The sequence below is a fragment of the Misgurnus anguillicaudatus genome, chromosome 23, assembly GCF_027580225.2.
Source record: "Misgurnus anguillicaudatus chromosome 23, ASM2758022v2, whole genome shotgun sequence".
Classification (NCBI taxonomy): domain Eukaryota; kingdom Metazoa; phylum Chordata; class Actinopteri; order Cypriniformes; family Cobitidae; genus Misgurnus; species Misgurnus anguillicaudatus.
Genome location: NC_073359.2, coordinates 17,181,600 through 17,199,271, shown reverse-complemented (window position 1 = coordinate 17,199,271; position 17,672 = coordinate 17,181,600). Strand labels below are relative to the sequence as shown.

The following is a 17,672-nucleotide window of genomic DNA, read 5'->3' as shown; positions in this document are numbered from 1 at the left end:
GTTAATATAAATCTTCACAGTACTACAAAGGCATCTTTATCATGTACCTGTATGCATTGTAATTCCCCCACTAATCACATCTCATCTTTTGTTTTACAGATTGATGCTTACATAGTGGTGAGTGGAGGTCGTGAAACAGAGACCACAGGTTGAGATGTACGCTCAAAGTGTGTTTTTCCCCCAGCAGGGACCATGTTACGGAGCTATAGAGCTTGACAACTGCCTAGCAGTGTTGGGTTTGACCCTTGAGCAGACGCTATCGGGGGACAAGGGAGATGAAAGGGAACGATAGTTCCTGGGCCACCGCCCCCCACCGATCTATGCTTAACTTCCACTCCTTTCCCACATGCTGCTTTGGCTTTGAAGCGTCTTTGAGGCACTGTTGCTCGGTTCCAGAACATTCCTCTGAAAGCTGTGCAATTGGCCAAAGGGGACTCTGAAAAAATGTTTGCTATGTATACGATGTTTCATGTTCATGTTAGTTTGGCACCGTCAGCCTTTGGCTCTTGATGGAGAAAGTGTCATTCGGGGTATGCAGGGTTTTACCTTGATTGACGGGCTCCTGTATCGTTGCCCTTAAAGTTAGGGCAAGGTCAGGTTGCTTGAAAGCATCTGATGGATTTGGAGCGTGTTCGCTTGCGTTTGATTTTTGACAAGTATACCGTGGTCTCTGAATTTAGGCTAAGCAGATAAGCAGAATGCATGTGTATTTACTGCATACTGTTTAAGATTAACTCTTTGTGTACGCAGGACCCCAGAGGATCTCGCATAGTGCAGTGGAAAGATGTAAAGCCTGTTTGTTGTGGTAAGAGCTCTTACTGTCATGATACAAGACTTTTGTCTTTTGCAATCATGTCACCATGATTATAATACACACGTTTTAAAGGGATACTCCATTTTCTTAAATTCATTTTCCTTAAACATTTGATTTTTACCATTTTGGAATCCATTCAGCTGATCTTCGGGTCTGACAGTACCACTTTTTGCATAGCTTAGCACAATCCATTTAATCTGATTAGACCATTAGCATTGCACTCAAAAATTACCAAATAGTTTTGATATTTTCCCATTTAAAACTGGACTCTTCTGTAGCTACATTGTGTACTAAGACTGACAGAAAATTAAAAGTTGTGTACTCTCATTCTGGACTTTGCTGCCGTAACATGGCTGCAGCAGGCGTAGTGATATTACGCACTGCCTGAAAATAGCCCCCTTGGTAGCTTTCAATAGCTGGGGACTATTTTCTGCTGCTGCATAATATCATTGCGCCTGCTGCAGCCATGTTACGGCACCAAAGTCCTTGATTATTACACCAGAATGAGAGTATAGTCCCAACCATATCTGCCCAGAAAATCGCAACTTTTAATTTTCTGTCTGTCTTAGTACACGATGTAACTACAGAAGAGTCTAGTTGTAAATGGGGAAAAATATCGAAACTCTTTGGTTATTTCTGAGCGCGACGCCAATGGTCCAATCAGACTCAACGGACTATGCCAAGCTAAGCCATGCCAAAAGTGGCAGCGCCAGACCCGTTGATCAGCTGAATGGATTCCAAAACTGTAAAAATCAAATGATTAACTCTAAGGGAGCTGGAAAATGAGCATATTTTTGAAAAAAGTGGAGTATACCTTTAATCCATCTGATATGTATGTAGTGTTTACATACCCTGTCTTTGTTTTCAGGAATTGTCAATATGAGCTTTCCACTGTCAGACCAACCAGTATTCGGCGAATGGTTTGCCTTTGTGGAGATGCAAGGCCACACATATAACAAATCTTTTGAAGTGCAAAAGTACGTTATGCCATTTAGCATTAGTAAGAAAAGCAACAATATGGCAAAACAATGATCTTGTTGGAGAACGTTGTCAGTAAACCTAGAATTGCCTTGACTTTAAAAAATTATGTTGCATCCATTTGCTTTAGGGATGTCAAAAGCTGTTTCTTAAGAGCTTACAGTACATAAGACTTGCAGCTTTTTTGATCATTTAAATTTGCTGCTTCTTGTCTTGAACAGTTATGCCCAGGTTTGAAGTCATCATTGAGCCTCCTCCCTATATTCGAGATCTTAACTCGTGTGAGCAGGTCACAGTCAGGGCAAGGTAAGAGAAGGAATGTATTATATATATCGGAAAAATTGCTTGAGAATAGTTAACAATCTTTCCCCTTACCCTGATCTCCACCAGGTACACCTTTGGAAAGCCAGTGACGGGCAAATTAACAGTTAACATGACTGTTAACGGTGTCGGCTATTACAGGCATGAAATGGGACACCCAGTGATCAAATCAATGGAGGTAAGCGAAGTTTAAGGATTTCCATGCTGAAAAGACCAACATTGCTGTTTCAGGTTCTAATCCCATGCAATGGTGGTGGTATCTCCACGGGGCTACCCAACTTGTTCAGCCATTGAAATTTGGTTGACTAGCTTTACCAGCAAAGTATTGACTTTGTGGCTCAGTTCCTAATGCTACGCTTCTCCTTTGCCGTTAAGACTTTGACATAATGCTCTATCGACCGTTGGGTTGCAGTCCAAGTCCGCACCAGTGCAAGCTCTATAAAGGCAGCATTAAAGGGCACATATTATGCCCATTTTACAAGATTTAATATTAGTCTCAGATGTGCCTAGAATGTGTCTATAAAGTTTCAGCTCAAAATACCCCACATATCATTTGTTATAAAATGCCGGTACTTGGGTGGGAGCAAAAACACACTGTTTCATGTGTGTACATTTAAAAGCAAATAAGCTACAGCCCCTTACTTCCTTACCAACAGCGCTTTCTGTTAAAAACAGTCTGAGACAACAGTATCTTTATTCCATATTTAGTAACGCATTTAGAAAGGCTTTTGGGTAAAATTAACCAATCAGTCAATGGCTGTGGGCGGGGCCTTGTTTGTGTGACATCCATTAATGGGAGAATCAAAACTGCATGTCTAATGAGTGCTTTGGTTTAACGAGGATTAAAAAAGAAGGAGAGGGTGGATTTTTTCATTTGTAGGGTTGTCGTGTTCACAGTTGCCAACACACATGTATGTCTAAACACCTTGTAAAAGTGGATTTTGCTTAATATGTGTCTTTTAATGACAGGTCATTTCTAAAAATTGCCAATGTTTGATAACAGTAACTGTCTCTTTTCTACTACATAGATCAAAGACTCAGCCAACTTTAGCCTTTGCGTGAAGGACATGATGCCCTTAGAAGTCACTGACCATTTCCGAGGTGCAGTGAGCATGTGGGTGACTGTGAACAGCGTTGACGGTGGGAAGCAGACCGTGCATGATGATTCGACACCCGTCCACAAGCAGCTCATTGACATCAAGTACTCCAAAGACACCAGGAAGCAGTTCAAGCCTGGTTTGCCCTACAAAGGGATGGTGAGTGGAAGATCATCTTCTTGAGAAGATGCAAAGACTGCTCAGTTTTTCCGCTTTGGTCATCATAGCTAATTTAAAATAATCGTTTTTCACCACTGACCCCAGATTGAGGTCACCTATCCGGATGGGAGCCCAGCTGATGGGGTGCAGGTGCGGGTAAAGGCGGAACTCACCCCAAAGGACAACGTCTTTACCAGCGAAATAGTCTCACAGAGTGGCAAGGCCATTTTTGAGATCCCCTCCATCCCCACGGCTGCCCAGTACGTCTGGCTGGAGGTCAGTGGGAGGGTTTTTAGATTAAACATCTATTAGAGGTGGTTTAATGGATTAGAGTAGTTACCAAGAGATTGTTGGTACAAACCACACAAGGGGAGATCTATAATGGGAGTTATAGTTACTTTGCTAAATGCTTTACAAAAAGTATTAAGTTATCGTATTACTTTACCTTCTCTTTTCTTACAGTCAAAAGTGACAGCCATTAATGGCAGACCAGCAGGAGACCAGTATCTTCCCAACTATCTGTCCATTAGTAGCTGGTATTCTCCTAGCAAGTGCCACATCCAGCTCCTTAGCCCCAGTGCTCCTTTAATGGTAAAAAATGTCCACATGGCCATAGCCTGACAACCACTCACAATGCACCTTTGCATCGGGAAAGCTATTTCAAAAAATTAAAAAAGGCTCTTTTCGTGTCTAGATTGGAGAAGAAGCTGAGATCAATTTAAAGTCCACCTGTCCCTGTAACTTCACCTTACACTATGAGATCGTATCTCGCGGGAATATCGTGCAGTCGGGTCAAAGACATCCTAACAGCATGGCCCATCGCAGAAAGAGAGCTACGGTCACCTTTGACACGAACATACACACCACCACTAAACCGCCAAGTGACTCGGGTCAGTGTTACTACAAGACTCAGTGTTTTAAATTTAGAAACGTAAAGGCGCTTTTTTCTTCATTTTTTGTTTTTGTTTCCTCTCTCTGCCCAGACTCTGTTGCGTCCTCTATTCAGGCTGAGACAGACAGCTGTATGTCAGTTCTGCATTTCAATGTCACCCCTGCCATGGCTCCTCTCAGCCGTCTGATGGTCTACTATGTGAGGGACAATGGTGAAGGGGTCACAGACAGCCTGCAAATTCCTGTTCAGCCTTACTTTGAAAATCAAGTGGGTTTTCAGTCTCACTTTAAATATATTAAAGGGCAGATCACTTAATATTGAAATGAAAATCCTGATATTTACACGGACTTGTCTTGTCTTTAGGTTTCTGTATCTTTGTCCACAAATGATTCGATGCCCGGCAGTCCGGTCAGTCTGAAGGTCCAAGCAGAGGCTGGCTCATGTGTATGTGTAGCTTCTGTGGATAAGAGCATGTACCTTCTGAAACCAGGCTTCCAGCTCACACCTGAGAAGGTCAGCCTTCATTCAAGGATTTCTTTATAGATGTGATTTAAAATGAGTTAAAACTACTGGCTATATTGTTGTATGAATTTGCAGGTGTTCAAAGAACTGGGTGACTTTGATGTGTCTGAAGCCTTTGGAGTATCCAAGGACGAGGGACACTTCTGGTGGCCTGGATTGTCATCAAGGCGACGACGCTCTTCTGTATTCCCATGGCACTGGGATATAACAAAAGATGCCCGTTTTGCGTTTACTGTAAGAACATCACTGTTTTCACATATGGGGGGAATGGTATTTCATGCATTAACACATGATGTTTAACATGAGCAAAGGTTCAAAAAGTCTGTTGAACGTGTGACGGAGTATTTCTGGGCCAAACACAGTCCTCTTCTTTCTTACAAGTTTCGTTTGACTTCTGAATCTGTTGCGTAATAAATCCCGGGAGTACAGTGGAAGTCCTTATATGGGCACTTTAACCGGATTAGCGCATGAGCTGACACGAAATCAACGTCACCAAAGAAGTGTGTTGTTATTTGTAGGAAAATTTTAACTTGTTCAGTTTCCCAAAGAACCCAGCCTTGTGGAAACAGTGGATCTAGATTGTTTATCCGGGGTAGCAGCAGAGTTTTGCGTGTGTGTTTGTTTAACATTGAAATTTTGTTGAAATGGGGCGGTCCCAAGTGGGTCATGAGTCGCAAACTGCATTAAATGTCTCTGTCTCAAGATTCATACCTATCTTTTTTCAATGCGTGCACTTTTAATCTTTGTACAGTGCTTCGTGAATGTGTTAGCATTTAGCCTAGTCCCATTCATTCCTATGGCTCCAAACTAAAGTTTTATTTTGTGCCACCACACTTACCCGTGTAACTATGTAAGAGTATTTAAATAGGGAAAACATGAAAGTGTTTGGTGGCTTATAAATTCATCCGTGTTTGGAGCCATAGGAATGAATGGGGCTAGGCTAAATGCTAACACATTCACGAGGCGCTGTACAAAGTGCACGCATTGAAAAAATAGAGGTATGTATTAATTCATCTAAGTTGAGGTAAAAACATAAATATTGAAAACCTGTGGTGTTTTACTTTAACTGTGGAAGGAATACCATCCCAAATTTGATCCCAAATATTAAAAATGTACATGTTGTAGGAGACGGGACTGGTGGTGATGACGGATATGGTGAGTCTGAATCACAGGCAAAGTGGAGGGATGTACACTGATGAGGCTGTGCCCGCTTTCCAGCCGCACACCTCAACCCTGGTGGCAGCCATGCACGCCAGGACTGGGACACGGTAAACATACAATGTTCAGAAATCAGACTACGATTAATCTTAAAGGCAACTAACATATCCAAGGATTTGCATATTTTATGTGAATGTGTGTTTTTAGGGCAGAGAATCGCAGGCGTACATTCTTCCCAGAAACATGGATATGGCACTGCTTCAATGTCAGGTAACAACATATTGGAGCAAAGAGTTTGTATTTTTACATTATATGCAGTAATAAAGTGAAATAGATCAACATCGACCAGGCCACCATTAGACTACATAAATAAAAATAAAAGTAGTGTTTATATTATAAATAATTATATTATTAAAATCACAGTAATATAACAATTTTGGAAAAGTACATACGGGAGAATTAGGGGATGGTTTGGGGGTCTGTGACATGTAAATGAATTTTGTATGATTTAGCTTAAAACAAGTCTTGCCTTATTTCAATGTCAGCAATGTCACCGGAGAGGCTGAGTTACGATTGGATGTTCCTGATTCCATCACTACGTGGGTGACGGAGGCTATCGGTCTGTCTAGGGAAAAGGGATTTGGCCTGGCTCGTTCTGCAGAGCTCCGCACGTTCAAGCCTTTCTTCATCGACTTCACCCTGCCGTACAGCGTCATCCGTGGTGAACAGACCAAAGTCCCACTGACTGTGTATAACTACCTCCCTACCTGCGCAGAGGTGTGTGTGCGCATGTGTTTTTTAGCTTAGTTAGGTTGATGTCAACATTTGGTTAATCAACATTTAAAATAAACCAGTTACATTTTTGTAAAAGTTTGTGACGAATTGAGAAAGTAAGTTGATTGCCTTTGTGGATGGCCTGTGTGATGTTTTCTTGGGATTTTATAACCGGATTTGTGTCAGCCTATTCTTGACTTGAGATACTGTATGTGCAGAGAGATTTGCAGAGGGGTCTGGTGTCGAATCCTTTAGGAACAATGGGAGGCAGCATGGAAAATGTGCAATGCACCTCAGAAATTCCCCAGGATCCTTTGGGAGTCCTTGGGAAATTATATGTTTGAGAATGCAGGGAGCATGTGTTTATGTGCTATGGCAAAATGCCTTGACCGATTTCTACAATCATTCTCTCTAGGTCCATGTGAAAGTATTAGTGCCCAAAGGAATCAAGTTTGTGGGTCACCCAGGGAAACCGCATCTGACACGGAAAAAGTGCGTGGCACCTGGCGAGGCCACGCCCACTTTTATAGTGCTGCTTTTTTCGGAACTGATGACCGCCAACATTACAGGTTGGTTCATTGAATATTTTAACAATGCTTGTGGAGAAAAGTTAGCTGTGGTTGTTATTGCAGGCTAATATGAATTGTTTGGTTTTTACAATACAAAAGTAAGCTCATTAACTGTTTGGAATTTTATAGCTATTGAAAAGCTATTTGAATAAGTTTTTTTTTTTGCTATTTGAATAAGTTACAGGTTACACATGTTACACTATAAGTTTATTAAATAGTTCAACCAAATACAAAAATTCTCTCAAAATTGTGACCCTGGATCACAAAACTAGTTGTAAGGGTCAAGTTTTTGAGAAATTGAGATTTATACATGATCTGAAAGCTGAATAAATAAGCTTTCTATTGATGTGTGGTTTGTTAGTTTAGGAAAATTTGCTGAGATACAACTATTTGAAAATCTGTAATCTGAGGAAGCAGAAAAATCAATTGAGAAAATCAAAGTTGTCCAAATGAAATCTTTTAGCAAAACATATTACTAATGATAAATAAATTTTTTATATATTTATGGTAGGAAATTTACAATATATCAAATAAAAGAACAGAACATCTGCCTTCAAACAAGAAAACCTTCATCCTATCTTCATTTGTTCTTTTTTTTTCACACGAGCCACGTTTGAGGCATCAAATTTGCGTCTACCGCGTCTAGTTTGCCGCTTGAACATTTTTAGTTAACTCGCTTCATTCGCGCATGAAAGTCGTGCGTGAAATTGTAGTCATCAAGAGGGGATTTTGCGACTCTGTGTTCACTGCCTGTAATCACGTCACTAGTAGAGCAAGCTTCTGATTGGTTAACGCTGCGCGTTTTTCCGCCAACGTTAAAATTTTTCAACTTGCGCGTTTCCCGCGGCAATGCTCAATTCGCGCCATTCGCGTGAACAAGGCAGAATCGCGGCTACCGCGGAACGCTGAACGCCTCATTCGCGCCGTTATGGTGCGTTTACACCAACCGCGGTAGAGGCGTGAAGCGCGAGTGATTTCAATGTTAAGTCAATGTGCAGACGCGTTGACGCGCGTCAGGAGGTCCCGCGGCGCGGAAGAGGCGTTCGGCGCGGAGCGGAAGACGCGTTTCCGCCTCATTCGCGCGTGAAGCTTGCGCGAAAGGCGCGAATTGAGAGTTGTGCGCGGTACACGCGAATGGTGCTATTTTGCGTTTCACGCGAATTTGCGGCTGACGCCCGAGTTGAAAAATTTGAACTTTGGTGGAATTTCGCGCCGCGTTAACCAATCAGGAGCCTGCCTGCTGCTGCGGTGGGAGCCCCGCCCGGAGTCACTCACTCAAGCAGTCACTCGGAGCTATATGACACAAGTTGTTATTTCTATAGAGGAGACAGAAATCAAAAGGACCTCGCTTGGAAGAGTGTCAGTAAGGACTTTGGGCAACCTGGCAAGTTGTAATACACACTTTTGAGTCACGTGACGTTTATCGACCCGCGCCGTTTATTTTCCCCCTATAGTAAGGTTACCCAATACAAACTGGTAACTCTCTTGATAAATGCACAAGTAACATCAGTCATCTTGCAAACAGACACTCGCACAGCAGTTGCCCCTCCCACAAGAAGCGGATGTTGCTTCGGACGCGCATCAAATGCTTGCTTTTTCCGCGCGTCTACTCCGCTCTACACGCGCGAATGCATTCAAAGTGTTCAAGCGGCAAACTAGGCGCGGTAGACGCGATTTTGACGCCCAAAACGCGTTTGGTGTAAACCCTGCATTAGAACTCCAGACATGCGTCTTTACATTGAAATCATTTGCGCTTGACTCCTCTACCGCGGCTGGTCTTAACGCAGCATTATGCTGCGTTTTCACCAGCTGCGTTTGAGGCGTCAAAATCTAGTTTGCCGCTTGAACAGTTTGAGTGTACTCGCTTCATTCATGCGTAAAAGCCGCACGTGAAATTCTAGTCATCGAGACATTCACATGGAAATTCGCGTCATGGGAGGGGCTTCTGGGACTCCGCTCGCTTTCTGTAATCACGTCGCTACTAAAGCAAACTCCTGATTAGTTACCGTGGCGCGTTTTTCCAACAAAGTTCAAATTTTTCAACTCGCACGTTTGCCGTGGAAGCACTCAATTTGCGCGAACTAGACAAGCGAATGAGGCGGAATCGCATCTACCGCGTCGTGCTAAACGCCTCATTCGCGCCGCGAGACCTCCAGCCGTGCGTCAACGCGTCTTCACATTGACTTAACATTGAAATCACCCGTGCTTGATGCCTCTACCGTGGCTGGTGTAAACGCAGCATTAGAGATCAGATTCAGATCAATGATCAAAACATACACAAAGTTTTTACTCTTTGGTCTTAGTGGATGCTTCCTGGTTTTATAAGTTGTGTAAGAGCGCCACCTGGTGGATAATAGGAGAAATACGAATTGCCGTAAAAACTCGTCATTGGCAGGGAAGTGGTTTCTTTTAGTTAACTCATCAATGGCAGGAAAAGAGTTAATGTAATCTAAATGTAATCGAATACATTTGTCAGAGAAAACAATTCATATTTTAAGCTTATCAATATGTTGCATGGAAAAATACAGATCAGCGTGGAAAGTTCAGATATGTTGGTACTTTAATAACATTGAATCTGATTGGTTCTTGCATGTTTTGTGATGATAAAACACACATTACAACTAGTCATGATAAATACAAGAACCAATGTGATTCAATGTGCCATCATATTTAAATGTACATATTCGGTACTTTTTGTACTTCTTGTAGAGTTATGCAGTCTTCAAATGTATGGCATTTATGAAGCAACTTGTTTAAGATTTGTTAAAACAGCTCTGCAAACTTTGCATTCATATAACTAACTTTATAAATGCATCCTGGGATGCTATTTAAACAGTGTCCAAGGAACGCATGTCAATGCTAGCCACATGCTGACTGCTTTTTGAGTCTGTTAAATGTGACAAGTTTGACAAAGTTATATTTATTCTTTCCGCTGTTTGCAGAAGGTTTCTCATATTATTACATTGTCAAAAAAGATTAAGTTCTCTTCAAAACATACATTCATTGGAATATTAATGTTATATCGCTGTCACGTATTCCTACTTGACTTGTTTCAGCTTGAGTTTTCCTAAACATTGCACCATTTCAGCTTTACAAGAGCATCGTTGCCAAGTTAAACCCGTTTCATTGACTCGTACGTAATGACCCTTCCGGACAGCAATGATGTTTTTCGGGTAATCGAACGGTCTTGAGGAAAAGTACGTAAGGGGGTAGTAGGAGATAGTTTGGGTTAGTTTGGGGGTCTGTGGCATGTCAATGAATTTGCAGGTCAGTGCTGGCCAATAGCCCCCTACAGCTCTGTCCGAGTCCCCCGGCTCCACGTCCTTCCTTTTCACTACCCACATACAAAGGGACTTGGCTGGCAAGTAGCCATCCTGCTGGAGAGCCATGTGTGTATACAGGCCATCAGGATCCCGGAAGACATTTTGCTGCCAAATTGCTGCCGGGAGTGTCCCATGTTTGCACTCTTATTTGAATGTTTGATCAAATTTGTCCCGTTATTTGCACCTAAAATGCAGGTGCTCTCCATGCTCCTACATTTAACATTTCTTTTCCTCCGCAGCTCATGCTGTGGCCTATAGTGAGCCGAGCTGTTGCTCGGATGGACTGCAGGCCAGCAAAGGGGCCAAAGCTGGTGAAGAACAAGAAGACCGGAGAAGCCCAGCGGGCATTGACTATGTCCGCAGGAGCGTACTGGTGGAGGTGGGAACCTTGGATCTAATTGTTTTGTATCTCATGGGTGTTTTTTGGGTGCACACCAGGGTTAACAAGTTATTAATATCCTTCCCTTCTTGCTTTATTCCCTTAAGCCTGAAGGTTTACCTAGAGAGTACACATACAGCGTCTTCTTTTGCCCAAATGGTAAACAGATCTTTTTCATTCTTCATTAATTTGGTTATATTGTTGGTCCCACTATACAAAGTAGGTACAATGTAAGTTATTCCCTAATATTTCACTCCTGATGTATTGCAGAACGAATTCACATCTCCACACCCAACAAATACGAGTATCAATACGTGAAGAAGCCGGCCAAAGTCACGCACGTTCAAGTATCTGTCAAAAGCCACAATGATGCCCACATTGCTCTCTCGCCCACTGCGCACGACAGCACGGAAATGGTGGAGATTGTGCTGGGTGGTCGGCAGAATTCGCGCTCCTGGATCTCACGGGGCAAGATGGGGGAGCCTGTCACCAGTGCCCCAACGGCAGGCATCCTCTCGTGGGATGAGTTTCGCAGCTTTTGGATCAGCTGGAGAGAAGGTGGCGTGCAGGTAGGACAGTATTTGATTGTGTAGTTATAAGTTGTTAAAAATGTGCCTGCTATGATTCACTGATGGATGATTTTATAGCTGACCAGAATTTGGATTATCTTAATTTCGAATGCCATTACATCATGTTGTAGACTTGTTAGGTGCCTGGAGTGGCATGTGTTTGTGTAGTTGTTTGTGTTTGCATTTAATTTATGTTGGATTTGTCCTGGCACCAGGGTCAGTAGTTAAGGGTGTATTAGTGAGGTCATACTCTCCCGGCTGATGTCACCGCAAAGAGATTACATTACATTTACATTTAGACCCATAAAGACCCAGGCATCTGTGACTATTGCACTTATTGGCATTGGAAAGATTCTGATCCAACACCGAAATTACACCACTCACCAAAGGGAGCCATAATACAGCGCTGGGGTCGAATTTGTTAAGATAGTGAGCTATTTTTACTGTATCCATGATTCATTTTAAATGGTTTAAGATTTAATGACAAAATATGACTGGCCTGCCTGTTTATGGGACTGACTGAGTCTGTGTATGCTGAAGGTGAGCATCCTTTGCCAAGACTTGGCAGTTGTTTTTTATGAGTCCCCTGTGCTTGTAAAGTGCAGTATTCATCAAACTGCTTTTTGAGTAGAACTTAATTAGTTTCCATGTTGTTATTATTGCATTATAGTGTAGTCATACTTTGTTTAGTTTCCTATGAATGAGCACATGCAAATCTTGAATATGTCATGTGCTGATCGCTTCATCATTTTGACAGGGTGTTACTATGTCTTGTTTGTAATAGGTGGGCCACGGCCTAGAGCCATCCAGCGAGAGCCTGATCATGCAGTGGGCTGGACCACTTACAGCTCATGTACGGCATATCGGTTTTTCCACTGGCTGGGGTTCTGTCGGCGAGTTTAGGATCTGGCGCAAAGAAGATGCAGATGAGAACCACAATGAGGCCTTTACTCTGGGAGTCCCACAAAATGTGGTACCGGGCTCAGAGAGAGCCACTGCTTCTATGATTGGTGAGAATATTTGAAGAGTTTAGTTCCAAATGCGATAAACACCATTTAAAAAAAAAAGTTACGGCCAAAATCAGTATTGTATCAGGTCAGTATTAAAAGGTACATTTTTAATTTTATGCAAAATCCGATATCCGCTGTGTTATTCTGTCATCTTTTCTACCATTTTTTCCAAAACGCGATAAACGCCAGTCTTCCTTCTCTGCAGAATGCAATAAATCCGCTTAACCAATCACAGCGCACCATTCCACGCATTGTAAACAATGATGGCGGCGCTTTGAATACACACAGAATCCTAGTTTTCCTCATCTACTTTGTACTTTGTGATCATCAAACAAATACAAAACTTTCGTAATTTTGATGGCATTGATAAACCTTTGGTGGTTTTCTGTGTTGGGGAAGAAACGTTAGCAATCAAAATCGAATAATTTGCTTGAGAGGCACTTGGGCGATGAAAAAATGCCGGCTGTTGCTTGTTCTCACCCGACAGCATCAAGCTTCTGTCATGCTAACACATTGAGCCCAGGGGATATTATCAAAAACTTTCCATTATTTTACTCAAAGTCAACAAAAATCAAGCAGGACCAAAACATTTTACAGCTAATCGCTGTCAAAAAAAGTTTAGCGACGACGTCCCAAGAATGACCGCAGCAAGGACGGTGTTCTTAATATGACAAAGTAAGTGTTTTGATTAATGCCGCTAATGTTTATTTTTTTATCAGTGTAGACCACTAGTCAACTAAATGAATATAACATGGCAAAGATGAATGCACATTTATATATTGATTCAATAGATTCATAGCATTTTGAAAAAAAACTTCATGGATTTATTGCATTTTGCGGAAAAAATAATCAGTTTTTATAATAAATCTTTGAAACTCAAATTATGGATTTGAATTTTTAATGTTTTTATAACCTAAAGATGCTATGTGAAAGTTTGTAACAGTAAATAGTGGTTTTCATTTTGTCACTTTCTTGGTATAGAAAACACATTTTTATCCAAATTAGTCAAAATGGATTTATTGCGTTTTGGAACCAAACTCTTTACTTGGAGTGTCACTCAGTTTGGTATCTAGCCACCCAAAAACAAATTGTACTTTCATGTTCGATTATCCGAGATTTTGAAATTGAATTTGGTTTCACAAAAAAAACAAATTGTTCTTTCATGTTCGATTATCCGAGATTTTGAAATTGAATTTGGTTTCACAAAAAGGTTGTCCCAACCCAAACCTGTTCCATTGGTTAAGCCATTGTAACATTGAGGCTGTTTACACTTGGCATTAACATGCGTTTTCCTCGATCGGATCACAAGTGGACGACGTTAATGCCAGGTGTAAACGGTGTTCAAAACGTTTTGAGCTCGTCCACTTTCGACCACTTTCAACCACATTCAGAGGTAGTCAAAACCCCTTTAGATCGGATTGCTTTTGTAGTGTAAATGCACATGTGGTTGAATGTGTTCGAACAGCCGCACGCGAGACCCTTCTCTCCGCCCATTTATCTAATCTGAGGTACTGAGCACAATGTTTTACGTCTTTTCTGACTTCTGGCACGAACACACGGTGTAGAGAGCTATTTTTACCCTTTCATTGATAAAACTAAAGTGGCTGATCTCTGCAGTTTCATTTTGCAAGTGTGTGAAAGTTGTGCGATCCCATTTCATCAATTGCGCTGAAAATTCAGAAAAAGCTTTAACATATACATGTACAAACACTGTGCAGCATGTTTACTTACAAAAAACCAGTGGACTCTGACATAACATTAGTTCGCGTCCATAAAAACTCAGCATTACTCCCGCTCGCATTTTTGATAGCAGAAAGACTCGCCCACAGTCTCAACAGACCACCCCCTTACAATATTCAGGACAGAAGCGGTCGAAAGTGGACAAAAGAGATCGATTTAAGTTCCAGGTGTAAACTTGATGTGTCTCTCACGTCCACTTGTGATCCGATCGATGAAAACACGTCTTAATACCAAGTGTAAACAGCCCCATTGATATGTTGGAATAAACAACAAATAGAACATTGTTCGTACAATTCCTGTACTTTTAGTTGACTATTAGAAAGTATTTAAACACACAAGTCTGATTGAAACTGCAATTGTAAAGCACTGTAATTTGCTTCGGATCAAATGCGTCTGCCAAATGCAATGTAAATGTATAGTATCTAAGGTGACTGTTTTGTGTCCCAGGTGATGTTATGGGCCCAACGCTCAATAACCTTCACAAGCTTCTCCGCCTTCCCTTCGGTTGTGGTGAGCAGAATATGATCCACTTCGCTCCCAACGTCTTCGTACTCAAGTACCTACAGAAAACCCATCAGCTCAGCCCAGAGGTGGAGGCAGAGGCAACAGACTACCTACTTCAAGGTGCAAGACAGAACATGCCTTCTTTCTTAAATGTGTCTTCTCAGTCCTTAATCATGTAAAGAATTATTATTATTATATAAGTGATTGAAGGTCTGTGCATATGCAGTGCAAACAATGCCTTGGGTCTTCGAATGTGCCTGGCAGGTTATCAGAGGCAGCTTACATACAAGAGGCAGGATGGTTCCTACAGTGCCTTCGGGGAAAGAGATTCCTCCGGAAGCATGTGGTAAGCTTTTGCCATGTGAAGTCTGTACATGCCATGTCTGCTAAGAAGTTGGATTTAATTACAATAGCGCAAACCATGTTTTTTTTTTCTAGTTTGTCCTTTATTTAACCCACAGAGTCAGTCAGAGAAAGGTGAAGTACGCAAACATCCCTGTTTGGTTTTCGGGAACTCGTTATTTTTTTTCCAAATGTCCTCGTATCATGACTTTATGCTACTCAAACTGATTTATGATGAAAGGCTAAAGCTGAGGTTGGAAGTGCAATGTTTGTGTTGTCTGAGAACTCGAATGGAACACAGCATGGAATAGAAAACTTTATCCGGACTGTTTTGCTTAGTACAAAAATTAAAATGATTCATTTATTGGTTCTCTGACTTTTAATAGAGGCTTGGATTGTAAAACACTGGACTGTACCCTAGAGCCTTATTAACAAACTAGTAATAAGCTCCCTGACTCGACTCACCAGACTACAGATTTATTGGTTGTTTCGGGGGATTTCTTCCCATCGTCCTGAACAGCCATCATTCACTATGCCCCCTGTAAGGGTAAGAGTTTCTACCCCAATTGGACACACAGAAAATAAGGTTAGCTTTCACTCTTGGATAGGTTAATTGTCGGGCACATACTTGATCTGTGTCACCTCTCTATCCTGTATAAAGTAGTTTGTGTGGCATGTGGTATGGACTGTAAACTTTAAAGGTAGTTTGACATCTGAGTTCATTCAAAGTCTAAAATTTTTGCAAACCATTGTCAAACTAATCAAGTTATGAGTAAGACATAATGGGCCTCATTCGCTAATAATTGCATATGTGTGGTTGAAACGTTCGTTCGTACATTTAGAATACATTTTAGTACAAACGTTTTTGGTGAACCATGATTTGTTTGTGAAAACGTTTGCACATTTCATGCACAAGTTCGTGCATGTGCTTGCTTTGTGCATGCGTTTTGTATGGTTTATCCAACGTGATCTCACAAAGTTCCATGGGATAGTCACGGAATTTTTTGCAAATTTTTCCGTGCCATTCTCACGGATCTCCGCATTTTTTCGTGGCCCTGCTACGGACTGTCTTTTTCCGTGGCATTCTCACGGATGTCATTTCATGTAAATTTAACCCTAAATCGAAGCGACAATGGTAAGAAAATAGGACAAAACAGTTGAGTAACCAATCCGTGAGAATGCCACGGAAAAATTAGCAAAGAATTCTGTGACTATCCCAAACAAATTTGAGAGATCAGGCTGGGTTTATCTCAGCTGCATGGACATTCACTTGCGCAATACATTTTGGAAATTTCAAAGACCACCTAATGTTACTCATGCGAAGAACTTGTTGTCTGATGGCTCATTATAGTTGTGCGTAAGTCCTACGGCGTAGCCTCGGCACTATACTTCTGCATCGTTGTCTGTGTCCACGTGCAATTATACATGCAGACCGCTAGTAGGCAGTATCTACACATGTAGCCCACAGTAGCAGTGCAACAGCCAAAGAAGAAGCAGCTTGGCCAGTGAACCCACAAACGAAGAAGAAGAAGAAGCAGCAGCTTGTTGTGTATGATGTAAGAAGACAAGCAGTGTTGGAGGTAAATAGGCAGCGATTTTTGTTGCAGTTTGCATTAAATCACTCCTCCACTTGGCCCATCTTTGTTCTTACCATTGCAAGCGGAAATGCCTATGAAGAAATGTGACTCCGATTTCTTTTACCTGACGTGAGGGGTTCTAGAGGACCAGTCACAGCAATTGTGGTCCGCATAGAACCGACATGTTGTTAAAATTTTGGCGAGGTGTGTGTCAGCCAACCCAGAGCTACGCACAACCTATGCATAACCTATGGCGTATAACCTACGCACGACCATAAATTATACTTTAGGCCTCCAAGAATGACGTTTTCATTGTTGAGAATACCTTGTTAAGTAGATGTCAAAGTCTTATTCATTCTTCTGATAAAGCCTGAACAACCCTTCTTTTGTTTCAGATCCGGTTTTAGATATTCAAACAGATAATTTATTACTAGGTTAACAGCAGCTTCAAAGTTCTGTTAATGTGTCCCAGGTTGGGCTGAATGATAGGAAAGGAAATTGCAGTTCTTAATGAAAAGATTGGCCATAATGATGCAGCAAGTATTTAATGTCCCCATCAGCGCCTTGGTGCCCCAGTAATGCCAAGACCTTCTTAACTAATCTACTTCAGTGAAAAAAGCACGTAATGTTCTGGAAACTTTCATTTACAATTGCCTGGAAGGTGGATGCCGCTATAGTAGAGTTTTGTAATGTCTGAGGATGTTTTCTAATGGAGAGGGGAGGTTGTTTAGATCTCGGACCGGACCTGGCAACCCATCTTCTGGCATCACTGATTGGCATCAGCACGTATGGATCCAATGAAAGCCACATGCGGTAGTAATCTATACTACATCCCCTAGAAACCCCCAGCAGTCCTCCAAACTCCTGTAAGCCTGCTGCAGGACTTGCATCTTACTTTCCCAGCATTGTATGGGACCTCGTTTAACTGAAAGTGTCCTTTTAAG

General features: G+C 41.7%; 1 protein-coding gene across 1 annotated transcript in view; it reads left to right on the top strand.

Moving 5' to 3' along the window:
• Positions 1–17,672, top strand: part of cpamd8 (C3 and PZP like alpha-2-macroglobulin domain containing 8) — a 67,467-nt gene that overhangs the window by 5,766 nt on the left and 44,029 nt on the right. The window contains exons 6-27 of the mRNA XM_073861445.1: positions 100–117; positions 751–805; positions 1,683–1,803; positions 2,021–2,098; positions 2,183–2,291; positions 3,142–3,369; positions 3,475–3,645; positions 3,832–3,960; positions 4,064–4,259; positions 4,353–4,528; positions 4,625–4,774; positions 4,859–5,017; positions 5,909–6,051; positions 6,149–6,211; positions 6,487–6,718; positions 7,131–7,284; positions 10,847–10,986; positions 11,094–11,145; positions 11,257–11,555; positions 12,340–12,565; positions 14,753–14,929; positions 15,074–15,155. Coding sequence (XP_073717546.1) covers positions 100–117; positions 751–805; positions 1,683–1,803; positions 2,021–2,098; positions 2,183–2,291; positions 3,142–3,369; positions 3,475–3,645; positions 3,832–3,960; positions 4,064–4,259; positions 4,353–4,528; positions 4,625–4,774; positions 4,859–5,017; positions 5,909–6,051; positions 6,149–6,211; positions 6,487–6,718; positions 7,131–7,284; positions 10,847–10,986; positions 11,094–11,145; positions 11,257–11,555; positions 12,340–12,565; positions 14,753–14,929; positions 15,074–15,155 — 3,158 coding nt within the window. The remainder of the gene's footprint in view (positions 1–99; positions 118–750; positions 806–1,682; positions 1,804–2,020; positions 2,099–2,182; positions 2,292–3,141; positions 3,370–3,474; positions 3,646–3,831; positions 3,961–4,063; positions 4,260–4,352; positions 4,529–4,624; positions 4,775–4,858; positions 5,018–5,908; positions 6,052–6,148; positions 6,212–6,486; positions 6,719–7,130; positions 7,285–10,846; positions 10,987–11,093; positions 11,146–11,256; positions 11,556–12,339; positions 12,566–14,752; positions 14,930–15,073; positions 15,156–17,672) is intronic.